Below are 19,979 nucleotides of genomic sequence, written 5' to 3'. Positions count from 1 at the left end.
GCCAATGTACCAACTAGCTTGCTGTTTAAGTGACAAAGATTTAGGTTCTGGGGTGCATTTTGAGCATCATGAAGTGATTTTCCATAAACAAAGCACAAACTAAAAAGCAACTGGTCCTTCTCTGCACCGTGTGTTTCCTGACTGTCACCTCCTGTCTTTATTTTTACCGGCATGTGGATGCACCAACCTTGGGAGGTACCTTTTTAAAAGAATGTTTAAGGAAAAATCTGCCATTAAAGTTATTACTGTAAAGTAGTGCCTTTTGATTGCGGCAATTATGCAAATGATTTTAAGGGATAAAATACTTCTTACCAAGGACTGATGTAAATGGTGCTGGAATGAGCACGTAACTTCTTCAAACAAGACCTTTCCGTGCAAGTAATTTTCTTTCAGCTGTTTGCCATGTTGCCTGGACGCCGACCTGTGTAACCGATGACCGGCCTGCGGATGTGATTTTATTTTCTCTTAATACAGGAATGTAAGTGGGTGGAATGGGAACGCTGGTCTTGCAGAAACTGGGAAACCCTTTCCCTAAGCAAATTGTTTCTCCACAGCTCTTGTGACTGACTTTTGTCCTAGCCTTAATAAAAAGGAAACAAACAAAAATGCTTCTTGCAGGCAGAGACTTTCCTCAGAAAAAGGCGAGTTGGACTGGGTGGCTAGCAAGAGCGGAGCTCTCCTTGATTAAGGCTGTTGCCTTAATGCATTGCCAGAGTTAAGTTAAATGAAATTTCCTCCAATATTAGTTTTAAAGCAGAGAAGTTGAATCCTTGTCTTCCATAGTTTGGAAAAACATTGGCCACAATTAGAAGGCAGACATAATGTTGTTGGTGTGGCCAAGAGACTTACCTCCTATTACAGTCTGCGGTGCTTAAACTAAGCTATTAGCTCTTGGTGGAGCAGAAATGCAGTGCATGGCATCAGTTACGGGTAGGTTTACTGTTCCAGTTCACATAATTCACAAAAGGTGTCGATGGACAGTCAGTGCCTGGACTTTGGACTAGGTCAAGGATGTTCTCCCCCTATTACGGATTTGTTGTTATTGGTCCTCCTGCAGCCGGCATATAACGGCATAAAAGCCAAAAGCCTGTCTGAAGTCGTTACAGTGAGCAGTCGTGGAGATGCAGCAGTATGGCAGGGTGCCCACACGTGATGTGAGTGCCGTTCGTGCTCTGCGAGGTAGCTGAAGTGCTGCATCCCTTTGAAACCTCAGCATTAAAGGTATGGTGGAAATGCAAAATGAGTGTGTGTTTTTATTAGCGATGTGTCCAGTCTGCCTGAAAACCTGCGTTGTGGGGAGAAAACTGCAGGAATTAAAGATACAATGGGGAAAAAAAAAAAAAAAAAAAGAGGTCTTGAAGGTCTGGTAGCACAGATGTCATGTATGGGTCTTGGGATGCAGTGGATTACAGAGTATTTTGTTCAGTGTGTGCTTCAAAAATGGGCACAGCCTGCACGAGGATGCAGAAGCCTCCGTCTTTGCCAGCAGTGGCGACAGGCAGCCCCGTTGTTCGGTCGGCGTTGGGCTTGCACGCGAGCGCTGCGTCTCTGGCGAGCGCTTGGATGCTATCACGCGGATCGAGCTGCGATGCCCAGTTTGGCTGGAGCAGGTGTAGTAATTTGCAATTATAATTATAGCTTCTGTTTTTGCAAATCTGTGTGCAAATAGCAAGGGTATTGTATTCAAAGCTTCATAACCTCCGCATTTTCTCCTGAAATGCGTTCTCCCCTTTTGAGTGCTTTTCCTCCTTTATAAGGAAAGGATTTAATGTGCTTACTGCAATGGTATTAATGTCTGCTTAGATTTTTATCCTTTTAACAAGATTCTAACAAGATAAAATTTGTATACGTGGGTATTTATTTTAAATCTGGGCATCTTTGTACTGGGAGAAAGACAATGCAGTTCGATTAACTTTAATTGCTGTAAGTAGGTAAAGGTGCACCTATTCACAGATATACCTGAACAGTTTGGTACTAGCACTGAGTTCACTTGTGTGCATTATAAAGCCAGCACTTGTTCTCCTTATCTTGCATTAGCGTCTCCGTTATCTGCTATTCTGAGCTTACGTTGGATTTGTGTTAAGCCTTTCCGTTAAACTTGTGACTTCGTGCAGTGTTCCCAGTTGCAGCTTCCTGTGCAAAAGCAAAAACAAGGCTAGGGTTAATAAAAGTGCCAGCTCCCTTCTTTAAAAAAAAATAAAAATCTTTATAGTAGCCTTTTCATAGAGAGGTGTATCTGAACAATGGCACTGGCTCTGATCACGCTCAAATTTTTGAGCAGGATTTGACTTATGTCCAAACATCCCAGCTTGGACTGATTGCTACTTGTTTGTGTAAAAAAAGAAGGCATTGCTTTTGCCAAAGAAAAAAGCTTGTTCCAAACTCACTGTAGGCAAGGGGAAATGCTGCCCACCACCAAAAGGCTGCTACCGCTTCGGGTTGAGGTTTAGCACTGTCTAAGAGCGCACAGGGACGGTGCAGAGTGAGACCGGGTAACCTGAACACAACGTCCACTTGTTTGGGGGGTTTAAGGAGGTCAGATGTAATTACCCAGTCGGAGTGTGGCTGGGAGACGGTGATTAATTTCCCCACTCCTTCAGAAAAGCCTGTGGGAATTTTAATGACCCCAGCGATAAGATCCTCAGGTTTGTGCATCATTCCGAAAAGCGGAGCTCCACCTGCCCAGCCCTGCTGTAACGCTGGGTGTGCTCGGATTCGGGACCGGTTCGGCAGTGAGGAGGGACGGGGAGGTGCGGCGTGGGCGCGAGTGCCATCTGCAGAGCTACCATCCGTGTCCTACAGCACAGAGGGGTTTCCGAAAGGTAACCAGGCAGGTACGACCGCTCTGACCTTGCTCACGTTGTGGGTTAACAAGAGGTTGCAGCGGTGGTACTGACTGTTGGGAGTTGTTGCTTCTCCCTCTTTTGGTTGTTCCTATTTAATTGCACAAAAGTGTGAATTTCCCCTCTGCAAAACTGGAACAAAGTCTTTCAGCAAGGCTAGCCTCATACAGTAGCCACAAAATTGTTCCTGTTAATACTGTACTATGCGATTATTTTTTCCTTTTGCTCTATTTTTAAAAGCAAAACTCAGACAACTTTTTGAAATAGGATTTTATTAAGCGTTTAGGCAATTACAGAGGACATCAGCTTTGTGTTACGTCCTCACCTCATTTATGGGTTACTGCTGGTTTTTCTGCTTCTGAATAGTACCCTCTTTCCGGCCGTAGCGCTCACCTATGTGTTACTGTGTGTGAAGGGTCTTGAGCGTGCTGCTGCGAGCTGCCGAGCAGGAATAATGGCACCCGTGTTGTCCCTGCAGTATGTGATAAATGCCAAGAGGCAGCACAGCCCAGGCGTAGCCCATCTACTTGGTTTTACCTTTTAGAAAGCGGTCAGTTCTGGTGAATGTGTCTTGCAAGCCAGAAGGCCAACGTAAAAGCGTAATACACCTCAAAAGTGGGAGATAGATAGTAAAGTTTTTTTCTGCTTTTTAGTGAGAAAGACAAGTCGGGGAGAATCCAGTGAAAACAATGGATTAGCTCCATGACAGTGCTGGCTTCAACAGGCTGACACTTCTCAGCAAGGCGCTGTTTAAATTCATTGTGATATCGCCAGGCTTTTGATGGAAGGAGGATGAGAGATGGGCAGAGTTGTCTTCAAGGCATGCTTCGATCAAAAGTTCAAGTCTGGCATGGGAGAACAAGTTTTATTTTTATTTTTCTATTTTTCTGAAGTTAAATAAACCTTGATGTGCAGAATAATGCCTGAATAATAATAATAATAAACTGAAGGACATCCAAGGAACTGCTGCCGTTTTTATTTTTCGTTAACCACACTGTCATTTCTAACGTGCATCTGAGTTAGCTGTCTGGTTAACCATTCAAATGCCCTTTTTCTGACCTGATATACATCGCAAAAGTTTTACGGCAGTAATTTATAGAGGATGATTACGGCTCTGAACGTAAAGTTTCGGAGCACCATTCTTGGGGATGGTGGGCCTTGTTGGATGTTCCCAAGGTGTATAGTAGAATTACAAATGAAAGCGTTGAGGTCTTGGGACTTGGCATCTCTAGGCAGCAAAAGAAACTTGTGTGTGGACTTCTGAGGGAAGGTCAGCAAGAGTATGGGCCCTTTTTAAGGAATCCAACTCTATTGGGATATTCTTCATCCTTCCTTTATTCTGGATTTGATCTGGAGCATGGAAGTTTGAGTGGAAGTCCATAGATTTTGGATGCTTTCCTTCAGGAATGCTTGATGAACAGAAATGCACTGCCATTTGGGTCAGGTTAAATAATCTAGATCTTTTGTCTTTTTTAATAAGTCATAGGACTCAAAAAGCAATTTGTCTGGAGAGTCATCAGCAGAACTGCACCATACCCTGAATGTCTCTGGGCAAAATCCCAACTGCTCCAACGCGGATGTGGAGGGAGCAGTAACAGCATTGCAATGGAAATGGCGTTTTGGAAGGAAGAACAACGCTGTAGTATTCCTGCCCAGTTGTATCTGGTACTAACTTTTTTTGGCCGTGCATTAAAAACCAGTATTAATCCAGTGACTTGACCAATAAAACAAAGGGCCGGTTTCAGGACACGTATCCTAGTGTGCTCTCATCTATTCTTTTTGTCTCCTTTTTGTTGCTGGGAGGACGAGGAGGAGGAGTAGTGTGTAGGGGTTTCTTTTTTTTTTTCTTCTTTAAGTCATCTTTTTAAGGGTATTTATTTGACTGTTCGATGCTACTGAGGGCTAAAGAGGTTAATGTATTTGTGCTGGCAGAGTCCCTTTTTGAAGCCTGTATGTTTCTTCACAAGTCTGTATTTTGAAGTTTATTGCATTTTCTGTGTTCACGCCACATATAAAGACCGGTAGAAGTACTGGCGTTGGGTAATGGAGTGAGAGCCAGAGGTCAAGTTTGATCTTCCTCTAAGTGCTGGGCTCCTTGATCTCCCCGGAGCGGGGAACAAGCTGTCACTCTTCACTGTCTTTGCAGAAATTGATGCAAAAGTGAGTGACCACATGAATGGAGCTGTCTATGGATTTCTTCTTCAAGTTCCTTTGTCCAGAAATGTCGTTTCCTTGAAATGGAGATTATTCGTGGGAACGCACCAGTTTGGACAGATTTCTGGATCTGGAACAGATGAAGTCAACATTTTTGAAATTGTTGCAAGTCCTTTTTGTCTTGCCATCTTTAAATTAGAAAAAAGTGCGTCATAGTTCAGAGAGACTTAGTATGGAGAAATTTAGAAAGCAATTGGACTTATTATAGTAAAAAGCGTGCTTGCGTTACTGTGTGTTTGCATGCAAAAAAATGGAGCTGTGCAGCACCTCAAAGCTGAATTAAGATCAAATCTGTAGGCTTAGTAGCAACCAGAAAAACTGCATTTCCTTGCCTCTCCCTGGATTTAAATGTGAGCAAACTGACTGATTTGTGTGAAGAAAATGTTTAATGACTTAGCATCATTTAAAACCTCTATCTTTGTAAACTTAATGGGATTTGACTGCATTCTTGAGCATCGTCTGAACTTCAGATTTTGGGTAAAATCATTCCAAGAGCAAATATGCAAAATCTGAACCAAAAGAGAGGGCGTGCAGAAAAAAGTGGTGTCTCAAAGATACCGCCTCAGGGAGCTCGGGCCTTGGAGCTGCCAGTTTTCTTACTATCCCCAAAGCATCTTCTTTGGCTGTAAGGAATTTACTGCGGCAACTGGGAGTTGAAATATCTTGTGTGTTTTTTATATGATTTGTGGCATCTTTGCACGGAAGTCGAAGCTGACGCATCTGCTTCCTGCTGAGCCCTGTGTGCTTCAGCACGCTGCTGGGTGGGATGTCCTTATTTTCTTAAATACCATACTGGCGCTTGAGTCTGACAGTTTTGTTATCGGTTTTGGTTTAAGGACAATGCTACCTAGCCAAATACTTCTGACCACCTCCTCATTGCATCTACCATGTTCCCTTCAACTCTTAAAAAATTGGATCCATTTATTTATTTTTAGTCTAGCGAAATAATTTTCTCATGGGTTTCTTTTCCGGTTCTAAACTGGGTGAAACCGCAGTGTTAAGCCATCCTCTTCCCAGTCATATATAGGAAGTGAGCGTGAGCCAAGGTACATATTTTATGTTAGTCAAAAGAGATAAGTGTCAGGATTTCAAAGCAAATTCCACCCTGCAATTTCCAGCGCTGAAATCTCTGCTGTATCTTGGCTCTCGTGCCTTGATTCAGAACAGTTGGTGCTTTTATTGCAACTCTCTTGTATTTTCATATTCTTTTGTGTGTGGGGGGGTGCCTGCATGCATGCCAAAATTATCTGTCCAAGTTATAATCCCTCTAGGAAAAAAACCCTTGAATGGCAGGAGAACTGCAGGTAGCAAAGCCGCAGAGGGTGCCGGCCCGCGAGCCGCAGGTGTGCCAGCCAGGAGGGGAAGAGGAAGGGGCGTGATGCCGTACTTTATCGTCTCAGAAAGAACAAAAGTGGCTCCTCTCCTCGCTCAGCAGAAGGCTTAACGCCTGAAGGAGGTGGTCCGTCCCCAGGGGTACGTCCCTGTCGCGGGGCGGGGGCAGGCTGTGCGAGCGGTGGGGAGGGAGACGAGCTGGGGCCGTGGTCCCACTTGCCTGCTGCGCATTAACCGCATCTTCCACCTCCTGTTTCCCTTGACATCAGATGGGGATAAGGCTTTCCCCAAGGTGCTTCCAGGCCTTTATGTAAAGCCGCTACGTAAGAGCGAGAGGTTGCTACTTGGTTAAGGCACAGTGCCTAAAATAACAGTGTTTTAGTAGTGGGATTTTGATTTCTATCCTATGCTTTCAGGCTGTTAGGTGATTAAACCACCATTAAAACCGGACTAAACAACCCCGGGTTTTAGTGGAGCAGGTAGCTGAGGTGTGGAGGTTTATGAGGTTGCTCCTTGATTTGCCATTTATTATGAACATTTATGAGGGAGGAGATATGGGGTCACTTTCTGTTTTGTTTCATGGTTGTCTGAGGCACGCTGGGTCGTGTTCAATTCGGCAACTAACCTTGAGCTTGGCTGGGGGACCTGCGGGATGGAGCCCTTCGCTTCTGCGAGTAGGAAGGACAAGGAATCCCGAGCGGCAGGCTGTGGTTTTAGCCGTGTAGACTGAGCCTCTCAACAAGGATTGCTCAACCTCCCTGGGGCTGGCTCGGGGCTGGCCGGCTCGCTGCGTGGGCAGGCTGGGCTCCGACCTGCCTGCCGAAGCCCATGCAGGGACGGCTTCCAGGGATGGGTGGGAAACGGCAAAGTCAGGAATAGGTCCTGCAGCTCCAGCCTGGTCTGCTGTCACCACCCAGCCGCCTGCCTTCTGCAGATACGGACTTTTTTCCTCTGCAAAGGAGGGGTTGGGGCTAGCGCGGGATGACTGCGCTTGCACGCGGTGGAGAACTGCCCGGGAGCTCAGCAGTGATACCGAGGGGAAAAGTCATCCTGCAGTTCTCCAGAAATAGGGTGGTACTTTTGTGTGGGAGGGGTGAAAGGAGAGAGCAAAGATGATCCCCCCCCAAAAAGAGTGAGGCGGGGGAATACACAAGCTATGCAATAAATCAGCAATGAGCAATCTGGGTGCAGGGTAGGGAGGAGACGTCAGGAAGGCTCCTCTGGGGGAAAGGAGCAGTGGGGAAAGGTGAAGGATGAGGGGTAGAAACCGATGGGGAAATCGTTCTCATCCCTTGCTTCGGATTGCTGAGGTAATGCTGTTATTTTCGAATAGAGAGCTGGAGCGCGTGGCAGAGCTCAGTTCCCCCGTGCGATGTCTCTGCTCGGCCTCGCAGCTGCAGGAGGAAGGCTGTCAGCGATGGGAGTGACGGGCTGCTCTAGCTGCGGGACAGCCATTTGTTATCGCCAATTGTCACGGGGGCAAATGCTGCTGGGACTTTTTTTTTTTTTTAATGCAGTTTGGTAAGCACGAGGGCCAAATTCCCGGTGTAAATCTGGAATAGCGTCAGTGCAGTTGGATCTGCCCAGCTGTGCTGGATATCTCGCTCGGAGGAAAGCGTGGCACAGAGCCGGCACACCAGGCTGCTCCGCTTGGAGACGCTGAAAAATTACCGGAGGGATGGGGAAGGGCAGCAAGGGGGAAGGAGATGCTGGGGAGGTGTCCGAGGGGATAATGCAGAGCTGTAGCTCTTCCCATCTATTCTGCACTTTGCTAAGCTTTAAAATGCCACTTTTTGTCCTCTGTGTTTAGCCGATAAATATATTACATTCTCATTTACATGGCTTACTTCTTAATATGACATCTTCTGACTTATTCAGCTTTTAAAACAGACGTGCCTGATAGCTAATGGCCAGGGAGAGGAGGAGGAGGAGGAGCACACTTTAAAGTCAAGATTCGCTGCTTTAGAATTGACACTTTAAATTTGAGCTTCAGAAAATCCAGCTATAGGAATTGATGTTTACGTGGAAATGTGCGTGCCTACATCCCGAGGCTGCAGCAGGAGGTTCACCCGGTGCCCTGGGCCCATCTGGGAATTGCCCAGGCGATGCCGGCGCTGAGCAGCCCTAAATGCCGGCGACTGAGCCAGGGCCGGGAGCCGCTGCAGGGCCACGGGGCAGGCACTGGCACAGAGCAGCATCGCTCCACACCGATTTCCACACCCGCGCGTATCTGCGGGCACGGCGCAGAGATCTTTGTCCTAAAAGGCTCCAGGATTTACAGCTGTGTTGGTTGTCGAGCCCTTGGGAAGGGAGTTGGAGGGCTTTCAGCGTTAAGAGCTGTCTTGCCTGTGTCCTTGCTGCAGAGTGGGTGAGGTTCAATCTGAAGTGTCGCGTGGGCTTTACAACTTACCCCCAGATACAGGAGTGAACCAGGCCTCGGAGCAAGGATAAATCCACATCCCTGGGGGTTTCTCGTGGGCTGCTGGGTCTTGCGATCAGTGCTGCAAGTCCTTCTGTGTCGTGATATGGCACAGCTCGTCGTATAAAATCCTTGCTCACGTTTTGCAGTGTTGTGTCAGCCTTCCAGTGTAGCTCAGACGGTGATTTCATTTATTTATTTATTTGTTTATTTTTAAAAGAAAGTAGCTTGATGCATATATTTCAGTCTACAGGAATATGGAGAGTTCCGAGATCTGCGCAGTGAAAATGGTATATAGATAGTTAAGCAGGGGAATTTGGCCAAGACTTTCTGGCACACAGCTTGGACAGTTATAATAATTTATTATAATATTTTCCCATCTGTTTGTTATTATTAAATATGAAGTACTGATGTTGCACAATCTTACCTTTTGGATTTATGTCCAGAATAAATCGGTGTACATTTTTATTGACTACCTTTTAACTCTAACTTACGGTTACAAACAGCATTTTGAACTTCTCCTGTGTGAGTTTAAAGTAAAATGAAATTAAAAAAACTCCTGACACATGCCAGTCTTTAAGGGTCAGCACTTTCTCTTTGGAAAATTATCCTGTACATGAATATCTTTCTCAAGTGTTTTATTGCACTTCTAAATCCTGGGTTGCCAGCAGCTTCTTTTCCTGCTTGGGTTGTACCTGAAAGTAAGTAGTCAGTTTTGCAGTTGCGTCCCTGGCCGTGCACACACGGAAGGCAAAATAGTCTATATTTATACCAGCAGCAGGTATAAAACTGCTGTCAACTAGAAGGTTCATGTGATTGCCAAAAAAATAACTCCTGCTGCTGGACTGCTGGTACCCGCTGCCTTGAACTGGTGCAGCCAGGGCCAGTGGGAGCTGTAGGTGTCCGTATAGTTTTGTCATGCGTGCCGCTTTGCAGGGTCACCCTCTGGGGAGTCCCTGTGATGGAAATAACTCCGCAGGCCAACAAGCATCTCCAGAAATTCCAGATAATTGCTAAGAACTCCCCTCTCTGCAGATGCATCAGCTGGAAGAGGATCTGGGCTCTTCTTTTGAAACGAAGCACTTTTTCACTCCTTTCCATCCAGAGGCTTGCTATGCTCAGTTCTTTTTATTTCCACATTTCTAGATACTTTAAAACATGTTTTATCTTTGATATCTGTACTTATCCTCCCATGTAGTCATTTAGAGTGGGGCATTGTGTCATGCTAATAAAGCTATTAATCTCTTTTAAATGGCTTTCTAGACCAACTGAGCAATACTACGTTTATTAGAGAGAAGAGTAATTTTTTGTATAAAAGTTTACTGTACATGGTAACATTTAAAAATTGGCTATTTTATAGAGCAATTATTTTAACAAATAATGCAGATGCTTTAGAATTGCTTTTGGAGACATCCCTTACCATGTTTCAAATGATTTTTAAATAAAGCGTTTTTTCTCCCTTCCATCCAGGGCTTTATTGGTGCGAGCATTCCGCGGGCTCAGGTGTATGATAAATCACTGGAGTAAGCGGTGCTGGTGTTCGGGCTACCTTCACACGTGTTTCCAGTTACTGAATTTCAGCCCCCAGCTTTACTGACAAGTTTCCCATTAATGATTGAAAGTTCGCATCAGACTGGATGGTTATTTCTATCGATAAAAAGAATGCCTTCTTTGAGAGACTATTTTAGAGGTGTTTCCATTCACTTGCAATTTCAGCATTAAAGCGGTTGCAGAATATTTTCCCCTGCTTTGGGGTATTGATAACCATTTGTATGGAAACTCCCCAAGCGGTACCTGCTATTTTGCATTTCCAGGTTGGCTTTACATTGCTGAATGCTTAACGAACTACACGCTCCCTTGCTGGATCACTCTTTGTTCTGGGGCACATGCGTTTTCAGCCTGAATTAATAACACTGTAGAGTGAGGACAGAAAAGCCAGTGATTAATTCATATGGTTCATTTTATGCACTGAAGTCATTTGGATTTCTTACAGCGGGGAGAGTGGAGCGGGTGTACGAGGCTTGTGGTATTGGGACATATGTGAATAGCTGTTTAATATCAGTTGTCACTATGCTGTGTGATTTTTTTTTTTTAATGTGGTTGATTTCAGCGGTTTATATAAAAATATAAAAAGCTGCTTCTTCAAATTAGAAGCAAAAATTCTAATTATATGCTACAGAATATCCTTGCAAGTGAATTTGATGTCACACGCATGGGAAACCCACCACCCAGGTTGCCGGCAACATAACTGTGGCTGGCTGCTTCGCGGTGCTGGGGCGGTGAGGGGCAAAGGAAAATCTTGCAATACGCCGTGTTATGTTATCATTAAACCGCTGAATCCTTCCAACTGGCAGCTTCTCAGCAGAACTCGGGGAATGGTAATATTTGTGGGAAAACATGCTTCTTTTCTTCTCCCCTCCTTTCTTTACCAGGATGGCTTCATGGCATTTGCAGCTGGGCTGGAGAAGGGGGATGGTTCTGGAGCTGCTGGAGGTAGATGTTTGCTGGGATGCCCAACCTCGTGTCTTTCTTCAGAAAGGCGTGATGCAGGATCTGTCAGAGGGGCAAGAGAGTTATTTTGTTGGGGTGACCTGAATCAGGACTGTGACCAGAGGTTGCATGAGCATCAGGATATCTTTGCTTGATAAACTGGCTCTGCAAACCCTTTGCTCAGCACTGCTGGGTCTTCACACCTCGCTGGTGGGCTGTGCCAGCCAGCCCGCAAGTGATGGCCAAGCCAAAGTCATCCGGGCTTCTCTTCATGGCAAAGTTTGGGTGAGCAGCCCTCATGCTGCTACATCCTTAGGAGTCAATACTGAATATCTGTGGTCACAAACGGAGTAAAATTCTTGCTCTAAACATCTCCAAAAATTAATTTGCAATTGGTTTTCATTTTGTAGCAGAAGCGATAAGTCATAAATGGTTGTTATGAGCTCTAGGAAGTAGGGAAAGGGCTAACGATTTTAAAAATGCATTCCTGGAAAAAACAGCCTTGCCAGCTAAACTGTTGGACAATTTAAAATGAAAGATTGCATCCTGCGAGTGTGGTGGTGGGGTTTCTTGTTTGTTTGTTTTTGTTGTTATTTTGGTTTGGGGTTTTTTTTTTATGATCTCCTGGCTAGAGGAGAGGAAAGACAGGACTGGATTTAGGGTTGTCTTTTTATTGCTGTGTTTTGTTACTGACTATGGGATGTAGACATGAATAAAAATAGAATTGGGAGGCTTAAAATATTAGCTGTTGCTTCATAACGTTGCTGCGTCAGGAGCTTCAGGATTCCTCCATCGCTCTCTCTGGCCCTATAGATGCAGCAACAGTTGTCCAGACCCCGCAGCTGGAGGGGGTGCAGTGCCTGGGACAGAAATAATTGGTGTACTCAATTCCCTGTCAAGGGAAATTGGGTTGATGGATGGGGCAGAAAACAAGAAATGAAGAGCCCCACAGTTCTAAACCTGCCGGTGCCTTGGGAGCAGATTGGGAGCAGGTCTGCATCGCTTTGGTGCCTGGTGTGGTGGTACCTGAATTACAGTGTAAAGCCACCTAGCCCAAAGGACACGGGAGAGCTGGTAAACTGAGGCAATGGCACGGCCTGAAGCAGATCGCGGAAGAAGGGAGACTTCCCGCAGAGCGTGCGGCACGTGTTTAGTCTTGCATAGTCATTTCTGCAGAGTGCAATTATGTAGTTACTTTGCCTTGGGTAAATATAGATTTCAGCTAGCACGAGTTTGAAGTGGATGTTGTAATTCTGGGAACATATATCTGTTTTAATTTCCTTTCCAAGATTTTCTTGATCGCTCCCTTGATACTTCTCCCATCAAATTATTCTCTTGACAGTTGAAAGTGACAGCTCAGGTCTCTCAAGAACATTTGCTCCTGTCCCAGATGAATTTGGGCTTGGAACCTGCGTCGGAGGGGACAGGTGAGGACAGGTCGGCAGAGCAGCTGCTTCTGTGGCAATGCACGCAAAGTGCAAGCAAAAGGGGAGAACGGAGTGTTTGCCCAGCACCAGCTTTAGGCACCGAACTTGCCAGTTTTAGGGCTCGGGTGTGCCTGCCACCCTCCTCTGCCCGCGGGGCACAGCCTGGACCACGGCGCAGGCTCCGGCACTTGGTGGGATGCTCAGCCCTCCCACCCCAGGACCTGGGCTCGGGAGGGAGCCGAGTGCGGGGCTGTCACCCAAACTCCGTCGTAACTCTGTCAGGGGAAGGTTTTGTCCCAGGATATGTGACCAGTGCCACCGTCGGAGCACCTCCCTGCTGGGTCTGCGTGCCAGGGGCTGAGCCCAGCTGGGAGGGATGGATTGAGCCGTCTGCTCTGAGCGGTGTCCTCGGGCTGCCAGGTGACAGGGCTAATGACGGGCTGAGGTACCAGGGGAAAACTCCTCGTCTAGGTGAGTTACCAAAAGCTGGTGAACAGCAGCCCTTCAACCTTCACAATTAGTGGTGTCTTCGAGCTCTTTGGCTTGGCTTTCCCCAGGCGTCTCAGTAAAGAAACACTCCTGTTTACCCAAGCGGGCACTTATTACTTTTTCAATCATTGTACTCTGCTCTACTATCACTGTTTACAAATTGTTTCTGTTAAAATAATTCTGTTTAGCTGGATTTAACAGAATAGTGTGAAACAAGGAAACACAAGGCATACAGTATTGTGCGTGCAGTGATTCAGGAGGAGTTAAGGAGCAATGCTGCAATACTGTTGAATCTACTGTGGTCATTATAAATCCTAATAGATGCCAACCATGTGTTGCTCATGTTTATACGTGAGCAGCGAGTCTGAGTTCAGACTCGCGGCCCCACCTTTGCCAAAGATGTAATGATGGCTTTTTGTTTTTGCTTGCCGTTTTTCTTTTTTTAAGAGTATAAAATAATATCGAAGGTGCCATTTTTACCAGGTTTGTTGTTGAATTCTGCCTCCTTGGAAGCCGAGTGTGGCTCTGCTGGGAGTTTTCTTTCAGGAAAGTGTTTTTAGAGGAATATTTTTATTTTTACGTTTTGTTAGTGTATAATGATATTGACTCTTCAATAGTAGACAACAACTCTGCAAAATAGCCAGAAAATAAAGAAAAATATACATTATTTTCCAAGTGCTAGGGAAGATTAGGCAAAGTAAAAGTAATTTATCCCAGCTGGCATTCTCAACCATAAACTGAACGCGTAGTGTTTTCCAAAAAATAGGGTGGCTCATAAATTCCAGGAATTGAGAACCTTGTTTTTCTTCAGGCAGTATTAACAGTGATCATTCTCATAGAAGATGTGCAGTTAATGCCAGTTAACCGTGGCCGCGTCATTAAGAGCATACTTGATCTGGTAGTCCTTAATTTTATTAATTAAGTCCTAGGGTATCTGCAGAACTTCTACTGATGGCTGTCAGAGCTAAGATACAGGTCTCCCTAATGAGAAAGTGTATGTGAAAACACATGTAGAGTGGCCGGTTTTCCTCTAATTTCAATGTTTTCAAGGAAAAAAAGGTTACTGAGTAGTTCATGTTGATGCAGAAACAAACGCAACGTTGGAAGTTTCGTTGTTATTCTGTAGTAATAAATTTTGGGTTTGTTTTGGAAGTTTTTCACCTCTCCTTTCCTCATCTTTTTCCTTTGTGGCTGCATCTTTGTGTTGGAGCCTGTCCTGCCGTGCGTGGTCCCCATCCCAGTGTCCCTTCTGCAGAAGCAGCGGCCGGGGGCGTTGCGGGGGAGCGGAGGGCCGATGGCCGGGGGCCGCCGCAGCCCCGCACCGGGCACAGCCTCCCTGCCCGCTCCCCGCAGACTCCCATTGCCCTCGCTGGGCTTTTGGCAAGACCTTTTCAAGGTGCACCAAGGTAAGATCCTTTTTCAGGCACAGGAAATAAAGGACCTAGAAATGGTAATTTATCATGCCCTTCAGGCAAATGGGAGTTAAATATTTGGAATATGTTAATGCTAAATACTCTGTGTTGCTAGGTCTAATTTCCGCTGAAGGGAAGCACGTTCATATTTATTTTAAACCAATAAAGCAAACCCGGGTCATTGCTATGGATGCTTCGCTCGGGCCGGACAGGGGATATCTGTAGGGGTTCAAGCAATGGGAGCCAGCTGAGAGCAGGATGCCCCACTACCACGGTTACCAGCACTAACACCTACCCGGACAAAACTGGGGGGACTTCGGGGTCGGGCAGCAGTTTTCGGGGTCACATCCGCCTGCCCGTGCCTGGGGAGGTGGCAGGGACCCCGTGCCCGCTGGGGGCTGTGCGTCAGGGGATGCACGGCTCCCAGGAGCATCCGTAACCCCACCGGGCAGCCCGGGGGGCACCGGAGCCCTTGGCTGTGTCCCCCCCTTTCCCCACGGCTGTCCCCGACCCCGAAACGCACGATTCGGCCGTGTCTCCTCTCTGGACTCACAGCCCGGCCGCTGTTACTGAGGCTTCCTTATTTTTACAAAGTGGATTTCAGAGTTTCTTTTAGAACCATCATAAACAGTTAAAACAACTAAACCGCAGCTGTCAAAATAAATAACCCTGCTTTGTGTTGCTTTATCTTTTTGTTTTCTTACCACTCTGAAACTTGCTTATTCCTAAAAATGGAATCCACAGTAATTCTCACAGCTGCTGGTTCAGATTAATAAGGGTGTCTGTCTCCAACTCTCTTGCCAGCGTCTGAGATTTTCAAGTTTAACAAGTAATATCTATACATGTGGCGGGGAGACATAGTGAATGGCATGTTAATAAGAGCAACACTTAATGAATGCCACATCTGGCTGTTTCTCAACATAAATCTGATTTATATTTACCTTTTTTTTAATCAGCTAAAGTCTAAGTTTGTATTTTAGATGCATACTATAATTGGGTATTTACTCCTGTTATTTGTAGGTCGTAAGCCGAGCTTCTGTATACTCATGTTTGACACGGGTGGAAGCTGCTCTGGATAACTGCTGTGCGTCCGCATTTCATAGAGGGAGTAAAATATTAGGACAGGCTGAGAAACGAGCTTAAAGAAATGACCTGAGATCTTAAGACTCTTGCAATTATTTCTCTCTCCTCTCAGTGTATCCCGGTGAAGACTGATGAGTAATTTGATCATGGTGGGGAATTTCTGTGGTAGAGGGAAGAGAAAAGGCAAAATTAGGGCAATGTTTGGGGTTGCCTTATGGCAAAAAAAAAAAAAAAAAAAAAGATAAAATTTTATGGATTTGACATGCTACTTAATAATTGTAACTGTTTCTGGGGGGTGGGGTGGAGAGGTCATCATCTGAAATCTTGACATCAGGCCTGCAGCATTTTAATTAGCTTTTCTCTGTTTAAGCTGGAAGTGGCAGGTTTTGGTTCGAGGTGGCTGAGCGCGGCTCTGCCTCCTGTGCTGGCTGCGGGCAGTGCCGGCTGCGTCCTCCTTCCCTCTCTGTCTCTGAAATCTATTAATGGATTGGCTTTAAAGGTGTCCAAAGGACACTTCTGGCTTTTTTTCAAAGTGATTAATGATGGGAAGAGCACCAGCTTCTACAATGGGTGGGTTTTGTTTCTGCTGCTTTGGGAAATTGTCCTTTGTATATGGCAGCAGATTCGCCAGGGTAGGTCAGTCGTGTTGGAGGTTTAATGTTTCCTGCAGACTGATTGATCATCCGAACAGTCGCTTACAGATCCCCTTGCTGTTGCTGAAAATAATTATGTTGAAGTATTTCTGATTTCATTTATTGTTTATAATTTTCAATGTGTTATATGTTAGTTTAGTTGTTCAAGCACTGAATGAAATGATTGCTGATCTAGACCATTTCTTTCTTTGTATCAACAGAGAGATTTCGGAACTTGGAAGACTTGGCGCACAGTTCAGGACTCTGACCATCAGCATTTCTGCCTGTGTGTGTGTTTGCTCATCTCTTTGTACTGTGCAGGGAGAGAAAGACTTCCTAATGCAGTTGATTTTTTGGCATTCATCCTGTAATTGCCAAAAAAAATGCTGCTTCCTCCTACGTATCCATCAGATCTTTTTAAAATCAGAGGGGTTTTGAAAGCAGCTTTTTGATTTCCTAAGATCCGTGTTTGGTCTTCCTTCCTCCTGCTCCCTCTTTCTTCCTTTGTTCTTGGAGGTTAAAGATGTGGGTGTTGAGGTCCCATTAGTCATTTTGGCCACTTCTGAGCTCATCATGTTGAAAAATGCGTGGATTAAACCATTCCTGAATTACAGCAGATTTACATCACTGAAGCTTCGTTAGAGTTAGTTGAGTTACTTCGGAGTGATGCAGCTGAATGGAGAGTCTTGTTTACTTCTGCTGGGACAGAGGGGATGTCCTAAAGGACACAGCAATATCAATTTTCTTATCTAACTGTAATCCTGAAAAATAACCTTCACTCCAGACAGAGCAAATCCCCTTTTAGAATCAGAAAATTGATATTATCGGTACTGTAGTGGTTTTCTCACGCTGTCTTGTATAAATAATATCCTGCTTTTTTTTGGTTTGTTTGTTTGGCTCTTTTTTTTAAAAGGTTTTGAGTGTAAAAGATGGTGCAGGAACATAACTAAGAGCTCCATGTGTGGGCTATAGTAGTTTCTGGAGTTCGCCACCACTGAAGGAAACGGACCCTGTGGCCACCTCCCTCCTGATGGCTGTTGGCTCGAGCACTGTTGCCGTTCCCTTGGATGAGCGTGGTCGGTGGGATCCGGGCTGTGCCACCACCGCCTCTCCCCAGGCTCCCGCTCCGCACCTGGTTCGCGGGGCTGATGATGCCTCCTGGGCGTTTGGCATGTGTGTTCTGTAGACATGTGACGATGGGTTGCATGTAGCTGTGTGAGGATGAGTGTTTGTCATGCTGAGTGGTGGGACCATGACCGTGGCCGGTGTCTCTGTCCCACGCACTGGTAAGAACAGCCCGTCGGAAACCAATGCGCCATTCCCGCCAGCTAATATGCAAAGTTGTGCTCTCTGTGCTCTCATTCTCTGGGACTCCTTTTTACTACCAGGACCTGTATTTCCTCTCCTGCACCAGGAGGGCCTTTCACATTCAACCTAAAAGTTGGCCATAACCTGCTCGTCGTCTTCTCACATACCCCCTTTGAGATTACACCTTTGTTATCGCTCCTGTGATCCTGCGGCTGTTGGGGTGTTGGATGGGTATATCTGCCTTGAGGTTAATAAACTATGCAGCCTTTTTTTCCCTACTCAGTGTACAAGCTGTGCTTTAAAGGCACTATGTTCAGGAAAAAATTAGGGAGGCAGAGAAAATTTTACATGAGAGGTCCGCTTCAAACTGATGGGAAAGCCTGATGAAGGAGTCATCCCTTGGTGAGTATTTATCATCTCCTGCAAATGTTGATGCTAAAACATGTGCTTGCCTGAGGCTAAAATGTGATCTCTCTAGGGCAATGGGAATCTCACATGATACAGCAGGAAAAAATTGTCTAATATGCTTTTTATTTCGAGACTTGCTTTCTGTCTGCTAGCAAAATAGCTTGCCAGGTGCCTTCATGGTATTGGTTTTAATTTGTTCTTGCTTGAAGTGTACAAGTGGGGAATGATAGTTTTGAAATGGTGAAGAAAGCAGGCTGGTTGAGCTGTTAGGCTCAACGTTGCCATGCTAACCATGTTAACAGCTGCTAATGGTTTCTTAAGCTGCCGAAGCAGCCTGAAGATAGATTTAACACCCAACAGACACCTGTTTTTAGCAATTTAGCTCTGCAGGCACATGGCACAGTACTGCAGGGGTCCTGTCCATAAAGAACAGATAAAATGTGTTCAACAGGTTGCTTGAGAAGGTGGAAATTGCTGGCTTTCTACTTCATAGTAGGGCCTTCTTGGTGGAGAGTAAGGAGGAGAAGCATGGTAAGAAGGAATGTAACCTGGAAGAGACGAGCACCAAAGGGATTTGTTGGTATTTCAAACTCGGCGCTGTCTTCCAAAGCCCTTGGTGTCTTTTCCTCAGTCAGAGGACCCTCGTTGTCCTTGGTTGCAGTGTCCTCCCAAGGTTCAGAGTGCTTTGCAGGTGGGAATAAAGTGCCACTTCTCCCAGATGCTTGGAGGCTCCTGTTCCATCTCTGAAAGAGTCCATCTGTAGCAAGGCCAGGTTGCAAGGTGACCTTCCCAGGAGTTTTAGCCCCAAGGCAGTGTCAGAGTCCCCACTGGCTGAGCCCAGCATGGCCTTAAGCTTCCTGAATGAACATTTGTGCTCGTTTCCACTGGTTTTCTCCCTGTCTCTTCTCTTGGCACGCTTTGTGTCCTGTGACCACACAGACTGCAGTGGCCACCAAAGCTGAGCAGAGGGCCATCCCCAGAGTAGCAGGGGGTGCAGCAGGGAGGAGAGGCCCAGCTGGGAGAGGCAAGCTGGGCTAGGGAGGGTGTGTTGTATGCAACAGCGATGGCCTTCTGGTATATCTCGGTCATGCTGGGATAGACTTGAACTTCTGACCCAATCGGTCCCATATCAGCTCTTGGTCAATGCTGGGAGGAGAACATGTATCTCCTGTGAAAGAGGGCTGAGAGCTGAGGTTCATCTCTCTAAGGCTTTCAGAGCCACCACTTCAGCCTCCCAAAGCTTTGCTTGACCATTCATTGCAATAAAGGGGCTTTGAGAGATTTCGATTGCTGAATTGCTGTTAGCTTCACGGAGGGAAGGTGCTGCAAACGCCGGTGCAGGATCTCTGTGTAGACCTCCCTGCAGAGACCAGTGCTGCGCTTGCAGAGCTCTGTACAGACCAGCCCCGAGCTGGGCAAATGGGATGTTTTTATGTGAGGTGGATTTGGGGCTTTTCCAGTTGCATAGCAGGAACGTGTATAATAACTACCTGAAAGGAGGCTGTAGAGAGGTGGGGTCGGTCTCTTCTCCCAGGTAACAAGTGATAGGACAAGAGGAAGTGGCCTCAAGTTGTGCCAGGGGAGGTTTAGACTGGGTATTAGGAAATTTTTCTTCACCGAGAGGGTTCTCAAGCACTGGAACAGGCTGCCCAGGGCAGGGGTTGAGTCGCCATCCCTGGAGGGATTTAAAAGCCGTTTGGATGAGGTGCTTAGGGACATGGTGTAGTGGTGGTTTTGGCAGTGTTAGGTTTACAGTTGGACTCGATGATCTTAAAGGTCTTTTCCAACCTATATGATTCTGTGATTCTGTGAACTACTGATTCCTGAACAAACCCTGACTGTTCTGGTTTGGTAGGTGAGGGTTCAGTCTTTGCCTTTCTTGTCCTTTGGCTATGTTCTGGGTTTGCTTATTTTCTTTTAAG

The 19,979-nt window shown here is 46.0% G+C and overlaps 1 protein-coding gene across 4 annotated transcripts in view; it reads left to right on the top strand.

Moving 5' to 3' along the window:
• Positions 1-19,979, top strand: part of LMF1 (lipase maturation factor 1) — a 207,722-nt gene that overhangs the window by 31,807 nt on the left and 155,936 nt on the right. Inside the window, exon 1 of one of the 4 annotated variants that reach the window (XM_075515560.1) lies at positions 14,474-14,620. The exons of the other annotated variants lie outside the window; for them this stretch is intronic. Within the exon in view, the coding sequence (XP_075371675.1) occupies positions 14,509-14,620 (112 nt within the window). The 5' untranslated portion in view covers positions 14,474-14,508. Of the gene's footprint in view, positions 1-14,473; positions 14,621-19,979 lie in introns of those variants that run through there. 4 annotated transcript variants of the gene reach the window in all.

This window comes from Mycteria americana, chromosome 12, assembly GCF_035582795.1.
Source record: "Mycteria americana isolate JAX WOST 10 ecotype Jacksonville Zoo and Gardens chromosome 12, USCA_MyAme_1.0, whole genome shotgun sequence".
Taxonomy (NCBI): domain Eukaryota; kingdom Metazoa; phylum Chordata; class Aves; order Ciconiiformes; family Ciconiidae; genus Mycteria; species Mycteria americana.
The sequence above is the reverse complement of the archived record's forward strand: the minus strand, read 5'-3'. Positions and strand labels throughout refer to the sequence as shown.